The sequence below is a fragment of the Conger conger genome, chromosome 4, assembly GCF_963514075.1.
Source record: "Conger conger chromosome 4, fConCon1.1, whole genome shotgun sequence".
NCBI classification, from domain to species: Eukaryota; Metazoa; Chordata; class Actinopteri; order Anguilliformes; family Congridae; genus Conger; species Conger conger.
The window spans coordinates 26,307,079-26,323,269 of NC_083763.1; the positions used below are offsets into that span (position 1 = coordinate 26,307,079).

Sequence of the window (16,191 nt, forward strand, 5' to 3'; positions counted from 1 at the left end):
GTATTTGAAGGAATGTTTTTGTTTAGTTGTGCTTGCTTGGCTGTTGTTAGCCAGTTAATTTTCTTGACTTCACTTTTGTTTTTTACTTTTGTAAAACCTAGTTTGTCTGCACTGTTTAAGAGCATGTTATCATTCTCTATAACTCTTGCAACAGACATACAAAAGGGATCATCCAACCTGCCAGTGTGATATTAATGAGGAATGTAAAAGAAAAGTAGGATGGTTGTGTAGGTCATTTTACATAAGTGTGCCTCTCTGCAGACCCCCAAAAGGAAGCAGACTGTGTTTACCATGTTGATACAGGGTCAGCAAGATTTGATGAAGAGACAGTGCTCATCAATACCGGACTATTGCACCCATCATTGCACTGCCTCTGTGCATTTCTGCCACCCAGAACAGTGGACAAGTTGAAATAGCGCTGTATAGATCATGAGTTTTCTACATAGTGTTTGGTGTTTTTAGATAGCTAATCTTGTGGAAAATAGTTTGCTGGTATTGGTGGTGTAGTATACTGGTTGCTGAATAAAGATTTTTGAATACCAGTGAGTCAGCATCCAGCTGTGTTACAAAGGTTAACTAGGTTTGTTAACCAGGTTTTGGGTTCAGTTTGAAATACTTCCACCCGCAGGGCATCCTTAAATACTTGTCTTTTCAGAATCTGTGTCCATTTCAGAATAGTCTAGGTCAGTGTTATTTTATCTTTTTTTGTAAATGGATGCATTGCATAGGCTATGCATAGGCTGTACAACAGAATCTTAGAGAAACACCCAGAAGGATTTTAAGTAGCCACAGCTTTGTGGAAATGGCAAAGATGCCTTTGGAATTGTGGGTAAGCCAGCTTAGGTTAATGTAGGTTAATGGAGTTTTTTTGCAAAGGTTCTTTGGAGTCCTGGGGGCTGGCACTTTGGGTATGGTAGTTAATGTTAATGCAAGTGCTGTTTTGAAAGGGGCAACGACTTTCTTGTGGTTTACCGCAGATCATAATTTGCAAGTTTGATGGGGATTCTTGCTACAAAAATGTAAAGTGACTGTTAAATGAGCTGAAGTCTGCAGGGCAGTTTGGAGGTTTAGTAGAAGTGCCAAGATGCTTAGACAGGCATCAACAAATTCTTGTTTATATGGGCCTTGTTGCTAAGGGAAGTAAACACTGTGTTGTTATGGTAGACTTTTGTGTTTCATTGCATAATTCCTGTTGGCTGTCAATATGTAAACATTTTCCAAAAAGATTTAGATTTTAGTGTGCATTGCCTCCCTAATTTTACTGAGGATTGAAACCACTGATTTTTGTGCGGATTCAAATCCGTGATTTTAGTGAGGGTTCAAGCCCATAATTTTACTGAGGATTTAAACCCCTGATTTTACTCAGGATTTAACCCCAAGATTTTACTCAGGATTCAAACCCCTTGCCCCACTACTCTGGAGTTGCCAGTTGGTGAAGGTATAAACGTTAATGTTTGGTCGGTTCGTTTGAGGTCCAGTGTATTGCATATAAACAGGACACCTCCCTTCAACACGTGGCAGAGTTATTTATGTTTCTGAGTTCGTAAGTTTACTACAGGAAGAAGAACGCTTCCCTTCGTTCGCAGAACAAATTTCCCGGCGTTGTGAGTTCATTAGAATGTAAATAAGGTTTTTCGAGGGGGAGCTGCAGATTCCAGTTTTGCTGGAGTCAGAGTATTTCAGCTCCGTTCCCCACAGACGTGGCATAAATAACGTGAACACAAAGCGTGGCCACGGAAAAGAGGCAGCTTATCTCTACAGTGTTCAGCGTGGCGAGGATGTTGTGTTGAAATTTGTGCTCCTGGGGACGTTGTGCAAAGCCTTTTTTTCCTTTATTCAATGTCTGCAACTTCCTTCCTGTTCACAACTTATCAGATTCACTGCTATCTTTCAAGCTTCACAGGCAGGGTCACTTGGCACTTCCTCTGTTTGACCAATGCACCCTCTGTAAAAATAAAAATATCTCTGTACTTGACCCATCTGGTTGTTATTCTTCTCAAAATGTCTTGTCCTTCACACACCATAGAATGCAGCGCATCCAATTCTATCTTTAACTTTTACATTTTACAGCCATGTTTGCCAATAGATTCTTTTCACTAATATGCCCAGGTTAAGCCAGGCTGTTTTTCTGCAGGTTGCTCTAAATTTGGTTTGTTATATGTGTTCAGCAGGTAATTTTTTTCTGCGCTGTATCCGGTTTCTGCTGTAATAACCGCACAGATCTAAGAGAGAGGAAACTGTGCGGGCACTCTGGGCCTTATCTGTGACAGCTGGCCAACCTCTCAACAGCTTTTCATCGTAATTTAATTTCATACTGCCTTTCATTCCTCGTCAGACTGCTGCATATATGCACTGCGGATTGGTTGTTATTTTCATAGCTCTGTTTACTTGGGGAAATGTGTTTGGAAGTCACGCAGCGTGTACACACAGACACACATATGGACACACACACATACTTTCTGCCTGTCCTCATGCATGGAAGTGTTAGTAAAGGTGTTTGCCACAAGACCAGGCTGAGCTCTACAGTTAAGGCACTGCAGGGCCAAACCCTAGCTAGTCTCTTTCCTCCACAGGTAGGGTGAGTTTCCTTGGGTCACAGCATACATCCAAACAATGTGTCAGACCTCCACACTGCCAGTTGTGATTAGTTAGGGATGGTGCCTTCCAGATACCCCGATATGAAATATGGAAAAGATGAGTTCACTAACTAGGAGGTTTATGACCATTGGCAGGGTGGCTTTTATCATAATTAACTCAATATGTAACTTTGTGACTTTATGTCTTTTTAACGCTGTTTGACTGGTCTGACGTTGTCTCTTCTCTCTTTGCTCTGCAGACAGCCTCCCCCACAGGCCAGGGCAGGCCCGAGTCTCCGGTGTATGCTAACCTCCAGGAGCTGAAGATCTCCCAGTCCAGCCTGCCACCGCAGCCCTCCAGCTCCCCTCTGCACACGCTGGGGGACTGGGAGACCCACAGGGACAGCAGCGGCCGCCACTACTACTTCAACCGTGCCACGCTGGAGCGCACCTGGAAGCCGCCTCGAGCCCGAGACACCAGCAGCACCAGCAGCAGCCGGGGAGAGCCCCACAGCACCGGGGACACGGAGGTAACCGCACACTGCCAAACACCGTGTACACCATACCCAGCCTCACCAAACAACCGCTGAGCTGAAACCCAGCCTCATTACAAGAAAATGTAAGACTTCGGTTGATTCCTTTCAGTCATTGATAAAGCATGCTGCTTTACAATTGTTGGAAAATAAATCTTATGTCAATAACTTGTTTTGTGCATATTTATAGTTGTGTTCAAGAAAATAGCAGTACAGCATCAGTAACCTGATGAACCACTGCTTTGAGTAGTAGTGATATTTCTGCATGGCAAATACTTTACTTGTTGATGTAGTAGTGTAATAGATGAACAACAGACCCAACTGTCATGACATGCTTATTCTGAGTAATTGACTCATTCATTGAAAGGGGCGTGTTCATTCTGTGAAAAATAATTGTCCTTTATTAAGGAAGAAGGGAAGAAAATGTTTCAAACATTGTTATAAAATATATTTCCTTCTGAATTAAGTAAAATGAGCTGTTCCAAACATTGTTCGGAGGAACACCGTCATTTGATTGAAAAGTGGATTGGAGAGGTGAAAACGTATAAATAAGTGCAGCAAATTATCGGATGCTCAGCTAAAATGATCTCAAATGCTTTAAAATGGCAACAAAAACCCGGAACAAGCGGAAGAAAACGAGCAACTACTGTTAAAATGGATCAAAGAATAGTCAGAATGGAAAAGATTCAGCCATTCATCAGCTCCAGAAAGATCAAAGATGATCTAAAATTACCTGTAAGTGCTGTTACAGTCAGAAGACGTTTGATCGAAGTTATCAGCAAGAAGCCCCCGTGTTGCCACAGAACTCATCAATTTGCCCAAAGAGAAATGGCGAAACATTCTGTGGACTGATGAGAGTAAAATTTTTCTTTTCGGGTCTAATGGTCGTCGACAGTACGTCAGACAACCCCCGGGTACTGAATTCAAGCCACAGTACACTGTGAATACAGTGAAGCATGGTGGCGCAAAAATCATGGTATGGGGATGTTTTTCATACTGCAGTGTTGAGTTCGTATACCAGGGATCATAGATCGGCTTGAATACATCAAAATAATTGAAGAAATGTTGCTGTATGCCAAAGAGGAAATGCTCCTGAAACGGGTGATTCAACCAGACAACGACCGCAAACACGAGTAAGCAAGCAACATCTTGGTTTCAGACAAAAAGGATTGAGGTAATGGCTCAATCCCCTGACCTCAACCTCATTGAAAACTTGGGGACAAATTCCACCACAAAGTGCAATAGTTTTGCTCACTGCTCATGCTCATTTGTGTCCTTGGTCACCTGCGCAACAGAGAAAATGCACTGTAATAGCATACAAGTGCCCCTGATTGCCCTGCAATCACTGTCCAGGGCTCGAGGCGATGCGGCTTAAACAGGGTACAATTGGCCACCAAATTGGGAGAAAATGCATGCAGAGAAGGGGGGGGGGGTCATAATTTTAAAAATCAATATATGAACAGAATTTTTTTTTTTTTTTTGCTGTGAAACATGAATGGAGTCCAATGGTAAAATAGGCTTTTTGAGTGAAAATATAGGTATCACTAAGGGGTGGTAGCTGGCCCCTTGCCTAAAACCCCACCTCTGGGGGGGGGGGTGTTACATCCCCAGTCCCACCCACCAAACACTAAGGAGTTGCTGCCACAGGCCCATGGAGTTGTAGTACAGTTATCTCTTTCCCACCTTTGACCTCAGAAAATCACTCTGAACACAAGCATGTTTCCTGGGAGTCTGCTGGCCTCCTGGGCTCTGTATGACACTGTCGGCTCTCCCTGCACACGGTGTCCATTCCGGCTCCTATTACCGCCAGTCGTGACTGAAAATGAAACCAGGTCGGGGTCGAAGCCGGATCCCAGCTGGTGCTGTATTTAAAGAGTGCTAAACGGGCTTACTTTATTTGTTTGATCAGAGCTGGCAGGAACAAAGTCCCTGGGGCAGTACATCTAAATCACACGATGAGCAGGGCTCCTGTTCTAGGTCAAGCATTATTGTATTCTTACGCTTCTATATGCTGGTGAAAAAGGGGAATCGGTAACAAAACCAGAAATGGTGCTGGTATAGACTTTAGTTAGTGGGACAAATATGCTTTGGTTACTGTACAAAGCTGATGTGTTTTCATCAGTTTCATTGCATGTTGTAATGTCTCTTTAAAAAGTAAAAAGTATTTTAAGTATTTTTGCTAAATACCAAGCTGTGTGTGCGAACGACAGCAACAAAATAGCTCCACACTGCCACCCTGTGGCCTGTGTGATTCAGTGCTTGGCTGTAATACAAATGTGCTGTGGACCAGCAGTCAACCTCATAACAGTGTGTACTCAGTATAGCCTTGTGTAAGCTGACATGCAATCTGAATCAATTGCTGGAAGTCCCTGTGACACTGATATGGATGAGAGCATATTTATAGTACAGCTCCATCAGGTTGATCACTGTTGCGGTTATTTTCATTTTACACCACGAGGAGGCTCAGATTTCAACAAGCTGTTTGTTGCCGTTGACAAAATGGCTGCATGGTAAAATTAATCATATTTGTGTTTTTATATATATATATATGGAGAGAGAGAGAGAGAGAAAGTTTTACTATTATTCTTCACTAGTACAGAATATTGCTGTCACTTACCCAGACTGGTTTGGAGTAGTAATAATAGTCGCACTCAAACAAACCTTGATTCGTTTGGTACAGATGCTAAGACCCACTTTTATAAAATTGTCTTTGCACTGTGGTATTAATTCAAGGCATTATGGGATATCTGACTGTATTCCGTGAGGGTGCATGGCTGTGATTTCTTTTGTTTGTTTTTTTGGGTGACCTCTCTCTAGCTCCAGATTGACAATGATTAATTCCTCTTGGGAGAAACTGTCTTTCATCTCCTAACTTCACAGAGCTTTCAGGTTTCAACAGATGACAAGCACCCCCTTTCCCTCCCAATGAATCACAGAACACTCTTTTCCTCTCTTCTCTCTCCCTCCCTCTTTCCCTCTCTTCTGCGGCCGCTGATTCCAGCCTCTGTCGTCGGAGGAGAATTGCCACAGCGCGTATTCCAGCCAATCAGACAGCCAGTACGGGTCACCCCTGCGGGGGTGGTCAGAGGAGCTGGACGAGCACGGACAGACCCTGTATGTCTGTGAATATACTAATGAGAAGGTACTGGGGCCTGTTCTGTCTGTCTGTCTGTCTGTCTGTCTGTCCCCCTCTGTTTTTCTGTCTGTCCTCCCTTCCTCCTCTGCTCCTCCTGGGGGGGTCATGGTCAGGTAATGGGCCCATGGGGTCAGGGTACAAAAAGATGATGGGAGAGGCTCGTGTTGGAAGGTGTGAGCATTTGTTTTGCTGCTGTTTACACTGACCCATCCAAAGAGCTCAGACCCCCAGGAGGACCAGCTGTGGTTGGGGGGGTTGATTGGGTGTGGGGTGGTAGGTTCAATACTTGACCATATTAGATTTCAATTTAATATAGTTTGTTCATGGAGAAATTATCGTACCTTGTAATACATCATACCTTGTAATATTTTGTGTGTGTAAACTGCTTACCTCTCTGTGTGTTTTTAGTGGATAAAGCACGTGGATGAACAAGGACGGCCGTACTACTACAGTGCGGACGGGTCCCGGTCCGAATGGGAGCTGCCCAAAGTGAGTCCAACAGCAGCAATAATGCGCCTGGCTCTAGGTGAAGGTGACAAGTTTGCTGGCTTAAAGCACCATCCACCTGGGGGTACGAAAATGGGGTGAGGGGTGGGGATCCACAGTGGCTGTATAAAAATGTAGTTACAGTCCAGCCCCATTGAGCTCCAAAATGGGCTCCTAGCAGGGTCGGCTGGGCCCGTTGAGTGAGGGTGGACTAGCACTGGAAGCAGGACACAAAATGGGCTCCTAGCAGGGTCGGCTGGGCCCGTTGAGTGAGGGTGGACGAGCTGTGGAAGCAGGAAACTGCCTCTCTGCTCAGGCTCTTTCACTTCTGCTCATGTCTGTTAGTGCTGCAGGAGGGAGATTCTGTACCAGCCAGCAGACCTTTCCTGTCTCTGTTAACTCCACACACACACACACGTATAAAACACTGAGCACTTCATTAGGTAGACCTGTACACCAGCTTGTTAATGCAAATATTTAATCAGCCAATCATGTGGCAGCAGCTAAATGCAGAAAAGCATGCAGATGTGGTCAAGGGGTTCAGCTGTTTTTCAGACCAAATGTGAGAATGAGGAAGAAATTGACCACATCTACAGTGACTTTGACCCTGGAATGATTGTTGGTGCCAGACCGGGTGGTTTGAGTATCTCAGAAACTGCTGATCTCCTGGTATTTTCATGCACAACAGTCTCTACAGTTTGCAGAGAATGATGCGAGAAACAAATCCAGTGAGCAGTAGTTCTGAGGGTAGACAGGAACTGACAGTAACATAAATAACCACGCACTACCATGGTGGTATGTGGAAGAGCATCTCTGAACACACAACGCATCAAACCTCTAAGTGGATAGGCTATAGCAGCAGAACACCAATAAGTCTAAAGCCTAATAAAGTGCTCACTGAGTGTACACTCACATACACACAAGTTTGCACACAAAGACCTTTAGCGTGTGCAAAACCTTTTAGCACACTCAAAAGCAAGAACATGATCAATGATTGGTCATGGTATTTGTTTGGACCAATCATCGGTCTTGCATGTGGTGAAAGGTTTTGCATATGCTAAAGGCCTTAGTAAATCATAGTTTCTCCAATCTTGCCATTCACCCTGCACGGCATACAGTCCCTTCATAGAGAATAATCTTAAAAATAGAGGTAATCTTAAACCTGAAGTCTAAATCTGTTGCTTACGCTTGGTGTGTGTGTCTCCTGGGGTTCACTGGTGCTCAGAGATCCCGCTTTCATTTGTGATGGTGCTAAAATCAGAAAGCTGGTAATCTGGTTATGGTAATAGAGATTAGGGTTGGAGAGCAGTTTAGGAGCAGGGCTCACTCACGTCGGTAGGAAGTAGACCATCCGAGTGTCCATGGTGGACTCGTATCTCCGGAGAGCCGGGAACACGTCGCGGGCTGTGCCCTTCCAGGGGCGCAGGTCACAAATGGCGTTTCGGGCCATGAGGAGAGAGGTACTGCAGGGTGCTGTGCTTGTGCCCTTGTGTTTTCTGCCTGATGCCATGTCCCTGACCCCTTGTGCTTTCTCTCTCTCTTTCTCTCTTATCTTTTTCTCTATCATTCCCCCCCCCTCTCTCTCTCTCTATGTCTGTAGTATAACCTCTCCCCTCCACAACCCGATGACGTGCCTAAAAGCCGCAGTCTCGACCGGAGGCCAGAACCCATAGTGCTGACCAAGTGGAGGCACAGTGCCTACATGCTGGATGTCAATGAGAAGGTAAGGCCGTTACTCTGAACTTTTGTCTGCTCGTGAGACTCAATGAGCTTTGTGGCTGTAGCCGTGTTTGAAACAAGCCGAGTTGACACTACGTAGGGGATTTCAGCCTTGTGGGAGGAGTGGAACATAAGCGAAAAGACCGGAAGGTGTTGGTAGGGATGTGGGAATCGATTGCTTTGATTGATTGTTACAAAACTCTGGGTCAGAGAAAGCAACTGCTATGGTCTTACGACACTTTGTTTCCTTGCGTGGGATATAGTTCCTTTGCCTTTAGACATACCAACCCCTAAAGGATATACCTCCCCATATACTTGTTGTTGCTTGTCATTCTACAACCTAGATTCAAAAAAGCGAACTGCCCTGATAATACCGGGATGCCTCTTCCTGAAATAGCAGTAATTCACTTAGCTTTTGGTGAACCCTGCGCTCCACAGCATAATGACTGTGTCTGGCAGGCTGTTCTGAAGGTCGGGGGGAAAGGAGAGTGTGATGGGCTAGATTAGTCTATTAGTATGGCAGCAGGTGATCCTGTAACTTCATTTTTTTATTATATTACTGTCACTTAGCAGATGCTCTTTCCCAGAGTGATATACAGAAGTGGAGAACGTCAATCTTACTGGAAAACCAAAGTGCGATATCAACAAGAATGCACTGAATGACAATTTATAATCAACAAGTGGTAAAGTTAGCCTCACAAACCAACATTTGGAATGATATATTGAGTAAATACAATTTAAAGCTTAATGTTTACACCATTATAATCTGTAAAGTTATTCCAAAAGGAAATCCATGAAGAAATTAGACAGGTAAAGAGGGTCACGGGAGCCATGTCTGAAGGTGAGGGGGCTCTTCAGTAGAAGACACTGAGGCAGTGTAGTAATGAGATGTTCAGGCACGCTGGGGGTGGGGGCAGGGACCAGATTAACACAGCAGTCCTTTCAGCTGCATGGAAAATGACAGGTGGACGTTTTCACAAACCTTAGAGCACAGGTGTCAAACTCCAGTCCTGGAGGGCCGCAGTGTCTGCTGGTTTTTGGGTTGTTCTCAGCTCTCTCATGAGAGCAGCCGTCTAATATAAGTCCCAAGAAAATATATAAGTAAATTCAATTCTATTTTATTTGGATAGTGCTTTTCACAGTGGGTTGTCACAAATACTCTTTACAGAGTAACAGAATGGAAATACCAGCCCTAAGCCTCTAGATAGCAAGAGGTAAAACAAACTCACTAGTAGGGAGAAAAACCCTCAAACTTGAGAAAGGAATCTTTAGTGTAACCTCAAGAGGGGGGGGGGGGGGTCTCACCCTGTGTCAGTCCTCTTCAATCTTGGTCCTGGAGAGTCGCAGAGTCTGCTGGCTTTTGCAGTTACTCAGCACTTGAGTAACACAGCAATTGATCAGCTGAGCAGTTGATCGCAAGGCTAACTCAGGTCAGCTGGTGTCTTTGGTCTGAAATCGTTGCTGAAAACAAAAATCAGCAGGCTCTGGCTCTCCAGGACCAGTGCTTTATTGTGGTGTAAACATTCCACTTTGGTGTAGTCTGTACATGTGACCTGTGTTTGCCAAGTGTGATACGTATCTGATTTCAATTCCCCACCTTGATTTTGGGTATATAGATATGATCCATATTTGTGAGGTAAATGCTCCATCTTGGTGTTGACTGTAGATGTGATCCATATTTATGAGGTAAATGGTCCACCTTGGTTCAGGCTGTAGATGTGATCCATATTTGTGAGGTAAATGCTCCATCTTGGTGTTGACTGTAAATGTGATCCATAATTGTGTGGTAAATGGTCCACCTTGGTTCAGGCTTTAGATGTGATCCATATTTGTGAGGTAAATGGTCCACCTTGGTGTTGACTGTAAATGTGATCCATAATTGTGTGGTAAATGGTCCACCTTGGTTCAGGCTTTAGATGTGATCCATATTTGTGAGGTAAATGGTCCACCTTGGTTCAGGCTGTAGATGTGATCCATAATTGTGTGGTAAATGCTCCCACCTTGGTTCAGGCTGTAGATGTGATCCGTATTTGTGAGGTAAATGGTCCAACTTGGTGTTGACTGTAGGTGTGATCCATATTTGTGAGGTAAATGCTTGCTCCGGCTGGGTGTTGGTTGTGGCTGTGATCCATATAAATGCTGTACAATTGATGCTTCTCATCCACCCATTCATACACACACTCACACACCAACGGCGATTGGCTGCCATGCAAGGTACCAACCAGCTCGTCAGGAGCATTTGGGGGTTAGGTGTCTTGCTCAGGGACACTTCGACACAGCCCGGGCGGGGGATCGAACCGGCAACCCTCTGACTGCCAGACGAATGCTCTTACTGCCTGAGCCATGTCGCCGCCATATATGGGGGCATATAAGGTAAATGCTCCACCTGGGTGTTGGTTGTAGATGTCTCCTGTTTTATTTATGATGCCATTCTCATCCCCAGGATTCAGCAACAAGTCCCAAACAGAGCCCCCCTGGCTCTGACTCCTGTCCCTCATCTCCCAAGCCCCCCACCACCGTTAGTATCCCCTCCTCTCCTGCTGTGCTCCTCCAACCCTGCCCCTCCCTGCCCCTCCCCGCCTGCTCTCTCCTCCTTCTGACCTCATCTACCGGCCACGTGTCAGCTCTGGTCAAAACCACTGATGATGTGCCTTCAATGTCCATAGCGACCAAAACCAGCGGGTGTTGCACCCAACCAGCTGTTTCCCAATAGCTGTTTCGGTTTCTGTTTGGGTTCAGCAGCAAGCAGATGACAAGCCTCCAATCCGGGGTCAAATGAATAAATATTTTGGATTCAAATACTTTTCTACACTTTACTGAGCTTGTCTGGTATATTGGAACCTGTGAAATACTCTCAAAAAGTTCAAACTTTTGGTTGGCTCACTTACACCTGGCAAGGGCAGGTGTAAGTGTCAGTGCACAATTATCTTAGTGGAAATAAAGCGGACCTGACACACGGCAGATAAATGAGCCCTACACCCAGGCCTCCCCTGGCAGAGCTGAAGAAGAACACCATTTCCCACAATCCTCTTCTCAGCTGCTTCCGTTCATAAGGTGCTCCATGTCATCCTCTTACGAATGTCACCAGGGCAACCGTGAGCGTGAGGACTTGTGTTTCACGGTGACTGGGGCAGGTGGGGTCTTTAATGAGGTTTCTGCAGTCACTTCGCGTGTCAGCATAGCAGCTCCTCTGGTGACCTTTGCACAAACCAGGCTTGTCAGCGCACCACCGCATGCTCAGCCTTTTACAGTGCTGAGCAACGCAGGCCTTGCGTGTAGTTCAGCTGTGTGTGGATAAGCTGTGTGTGTGTGCTTGTCTGTCCCCGTTCGTCCACAGCTTGGGTAACATTTCCGTGTTACTTTTTTCGGCAGTCCCTTTTTCTGCAGCGTACAGGTTTGCCTCTTTGTCGGTCAGTAAGTTGTTTGTTTTTCTTCTTTTTTTTATTACAGCCTTCTGAGAAGTGTGGAGTTCTCAATGTCACCAAGATCACTGAGAATGGAAAGAAAGTACGGTATGTGCAGGGGGAGTTACTGTGAGAGTTATTTGTGTGTTTACTCTATTTATTAGCGTTTTATTAAGGGTTAATAACTGACTTATATTCTGAGGTGTTAATTGAAGTCTTTACTTTATGAATGTGTACATTTCATGAAAGGCCTGTGGGTCACAGTGGAAGCCCTCTTTTGACTGCTGTTGTTGACGGCTGTGTCTCCTTTTGATTCTGCTGGATGACCAAGCTAGACTGAGTCGGCTTGTGTGTGCCAGCATGTTAACATGTAGCTGTGTGAGCAAGCTGAAAGGATAGCTTTATTGATTATTGTCTAAGAGATTGTTTGGATTCAGTGGATGTGATGCGTCTCTGCTGTGATTGCAGGAAGAACTGGACCTCCTCGTGGACCGTGCTCCAGGGTTCCTCTCTGCTCTTCGCTAAGGGTCAGGGGGGCGGCACCAGCTGGGTAAGTTTCCCATGACTCCCATGCTACGCGGTCATGGAGCGACTATAGAAGAAGAAACGCAGTCATTTCCTGCACGTCGTGCTGTGTTTTTCCACCACAGCTCTGTCCTTCTACAGTCCAGTTGCTCATATATTATTGGCCTCATTTTATGGCCTGTGGATGATGTACCTTCAGACTAAACAGGAGTGAATCCACACTGTCTGAAGTGCAATTGGCAAGATGGTCTTTATTGTCTCTTCCTGACATCCCTTGTCTAATGGACAGTCTCTGGGTTTAGCTTCACCACAGTTGGAATGCATTAGTAAAATATAGCAGAATATTCGGCTGTACTTGTAATGGAACGTTATCTCTGCTATCACATTTTTATTTGTAATTATACCTATCGATTCCTGAAGTGTTTGTCGTGAAGAAATGTATTGATATGGAATATTTATGGACAGAACTTATGTATAATATGTAAATATGTAAATATGTAACTCAAAGTTACCTGCTTCATTTTACTATATTCTCAAACTTATGGCCAGATTATAGTCAATAGGAACTAACTAAATTTTATTTGCTGATGAAATTCAGATAGACTCTTGAACTTCCTCTACATTTGTCAGTTGTCTTAACATTTAAAATGCAGCAAGGCTTTCTTAACATTTAAAATGTTGAAAAGAAGATGCATATTGATACTGGGCGGTAAAGTCTTAACATTCAAAATACCACAAAGAAGATAAATATTCAGTACTATGCAGTGAAGTCTTTTTTTATTTATTTTTATGGGCTCCACTGAGAAAGTCAGGGTCTGTACCTAGCTTAGAAAAACAGCCCTTGCACAGACATCAGTCTCTGGGGGAAGTGAGAGAAGCTGTAAATCTTTCAGGTCTGTCTGGCCGTCTGCTTCCTCTGTGCTGTGCGCTCGTTTTGTTTTCTCCTCTCTGTACTTTCTGTGAACTTCTGCCTGTGACATCATACTTTTTATCTTTTCCATCAAGTCATACTACCGCAGTGGCTCCATCCCTGAGCTTCTCCTCTCGCTGCTAAGCAACTGGAGGCGTTCGGTCAAGCCCCGCCCCGCTGTCTCCTATGTGCGCTCCGGGCCAGGCCCGGCCGCCCCTGTATGTGTGTCCTCTCTGCATGCCGCCCGCCCGCCTGCCTGTCGGTTCGTCCACGTGCCCATCTCACTCGCTCTTGCTCTGCTCTCCTCTCTCCTGCCTGCCGTCACTCCATCCCTGGGCCTCAGGGCTGTAGTGCTTTCTGAATGCCTTCACTTTTGGTCCGGGGTCCTCCAAAACCGGAACAGAGCTTGGGTTTGCCTGCCTGCATTTCCTGCATGTGAATTTCAGTACTTAAAGAGAATGTTCTGGATTTGTTGTAATTTGGTGGAACGTCTCTATGCCCGGTAGGTTAGTGTGGTGTGTTAAAGAGGTGATTTTAACAGTGGCACAGAGGGCCGTAAATATTGGACACTGAAGTCCGGTGTGAAATGCCCTGTAGTTTTCTTGCCTTTGGGAATGAGTGGGTGAGTCCAGGCTCTGTTTACTCCAGGGAGAATGGAATCCTCGCTGGCTATGAGCCGAGGTGTGTGTGTGTGTGTGTGTGTGTGTGTGTGTGTGTGTGTGTGTGTGTGTGTGTGTGTGTGTGTGTGTGTGTGTGTGTGTGTGTGTGTGTGTGTGTGTGTGTGTGTGTGTGTGTGTGTGTGTGTGTGTGTGTGTGTGTGTGTGAAGACCACACACACATGGCGTGCAGGTGGAGTAACCCCTTTACCCTTCATTAGTCGTTGACTTAGCAGGCTTTAAGCTCATTCACTCCCCATCTCGTGACCCTTTTAATATCACATGTAATGCCAACTGTTAAGACTTACTGTGGCGAAGCTCAGAATTCAAATTCATAAATGCCTGGTGTTCATTGCAGCTAAATACTGCTCAGTTCCCACCCAAGGTAGATGTGCCATTTCAAGTCAGTAGGGAGGACTTCCCTCCTACAGTAAATGCACATACCAAATCCCAGAGAGCTCTGCCTGCCGCCCAGAATGCTTATGTGCTTCATTCTGACCCTAGCAGTGTGGCCAGTTCCCCTCTTTATGCAGTAAGTCCCCCATAACTCCACGGTGCAGGGGTAGCCATTGGAGGACACTTTAGGAACATCAGAGTAATGACATGGATGGAGACACAACCCTGTCAGGTGGAGATGCTTACTGCTGGGACCACTGTGGAGGCCCCATCTCTGTGCCTCCAGTCTCTGCCCTGTGAGCTCCCTTAATCCAATCACAAAGGTCGATCTATATGGGTGACCATTCACCCGAGGGTTTCCATTTCAGAGTGATTAGGTTTGGAGGAGTTTGATGAGTATTTCTGTCAGCCTTACTTGGTTTCCGTTATCCGATTAACACAGGCGATTCTTGGTGGGTCCTTAATTTGATTGGGGAAACCTGATTATGAACCGTGTCTTTTTTCCTTTGAAAGGACACACAGATAGCATGTTTTGTGTCTTTAGAAAGTGCTTGGCTTTTGTTTGATTGGATTTCTCAGACACAAACATGCAATTGAATATTGTGTCACTGGGGTGTTGTTTAAGGTCTCACCCACCTTGAAGGCACATCTTGCAGGGTCTGACTGAACGGGTCAGTTTGTATCCGGTCAGTATGTTTAAAGAAAGGTGAAATAATTTTTAGGAAATTTAGGTTCATGCTCTTAGTGAAATAGTTCAGTAATAGCTCTGGCTTCTATCATGAAGGCAATGGAAGGGATTTGATATTTCAATATTTACAAGGAACCACTTTTGGCTCTATTTATACATTCACATTAATTATCTTTCATTTACAACCCGGGTATTATAATGCAAATTACCAGTTCTGTATTTTATATATGCTGTGCATTATGAATTATGATTTATAGGTGCAGTTTAAAAGTGAAAATTATTGCAGATGTGAAGAATCTGAATGAGACTAAATACATACTTTTTTTTAGCTTTTTAATTATCTATCTGAAAAAACATTTTTTTCAAATTAATTTTACAGCTCCACTATCAAGCCGTGTAAATTGCTGTAGCTGCTGGGCATTTAGTCATAATTGCCTGAGTACACTTTCAGCGGGGGATGCATTTTTCCAATTACAGTTTAGCCATTAAGCAGGTGCACTTATCCAAATAGACGTACACAGCTTACAAGCGATCAATTCATGCAGCAGGCTACTGTAGAACTGAAGGTTACAAGGGCTGTGCCCTACCTGAGAGTCACGCCTGCTGTCGTGTAAGTCACAAGTTCTCTGACCATTATCACTGTCATCCATTTTGTGACATGTGCATTCTATTAACTCTGAGTGGCAGCCCTGTGTATGCAGTAGAAAAGCAGCTCAGGGCTCATAGCTGTGAGATAAGCAGCCACAGCTCTTATCAACAGGGACAGATCTGATGATGGTGAAGACAGCACTGGTGTAATGTTCCCCATGCAGTTTATTTGTTTCTCAGTGACATATGATGTTTACTTAGCATGCCTCGTATGTACTTATCACCTGTTATCAAATTACTAAAATGAAATTGATTATGAACATATCATGCTCTCATTAATTGCAACCTGTTTGAGGCCTGTCGAGCCCCAGTTGGATCAGAACAGTGGCTAGGTGTCTGTCAATGGTGAGGTTGAGAAGCGTATTTCTGTTGAATATACGCTCACTGAGCACTTTATTAGGTATTTATATTATATAGGCCTTTTTTATTTTATTTTTTATTTTACTTATTGGTCTTCTGCTGCTGCAGCCTATCCACTTAAAGGTTTGACATGTGTGTTCAGAGATACTCTTCT

At 44.6% G+C, this 16,191-nt stretch overlaps 1 protein-coding gene across 5 annotated transcripts in view; it reads left to right on the plus strand.

Moving 5' to 3' along the window:
* arhgap12b (Rho GTPase activating protein 12b) overlaps positions 1–16,191 on the plus strand; it is a 74,902-nt gene that overhangs the window by 47,426 nt on the left and 11,285 nt on the right. For 2 of the 5 annotated variants that reach the window (XM_061238062.1, XM_061238066.1), the window contains 8 exons: positions 2,837–3,106; positions 6,111–6,251; positions 6,654–6,734; positions 8,332–8,454; positions 10,894–10,968; positions 11,901–11,962; positions 12,323–12,404; positions 13,385–13,507. In XM_061238062.1, coding sequence (XP_061094046.1) covers positions 2,837–3,106; positions 6,111–6,251; positions 6,654–6,734; positions 8,332–8,454; positions 10,894–10,968; positions 11,901–11,962; positions 12,323–12,404; positions 13,385–13,507 — 957 coding nt within the window. The remainder of the gene's footprint in view (positions 1–2,836; positions 3,107–6,110; positions 6,252–6,653; positions 6,735–8,331; positions 8,455–10,893; positions 10,969–11,900; positions 11,963–12,322; positions 12,405–13,384; positions 13,508–16,191) is intronic. The other 3 variants (XM_061238064.1, XM_061238063.1, XM_061238065.1) reach the window with 3 other exon arrangements.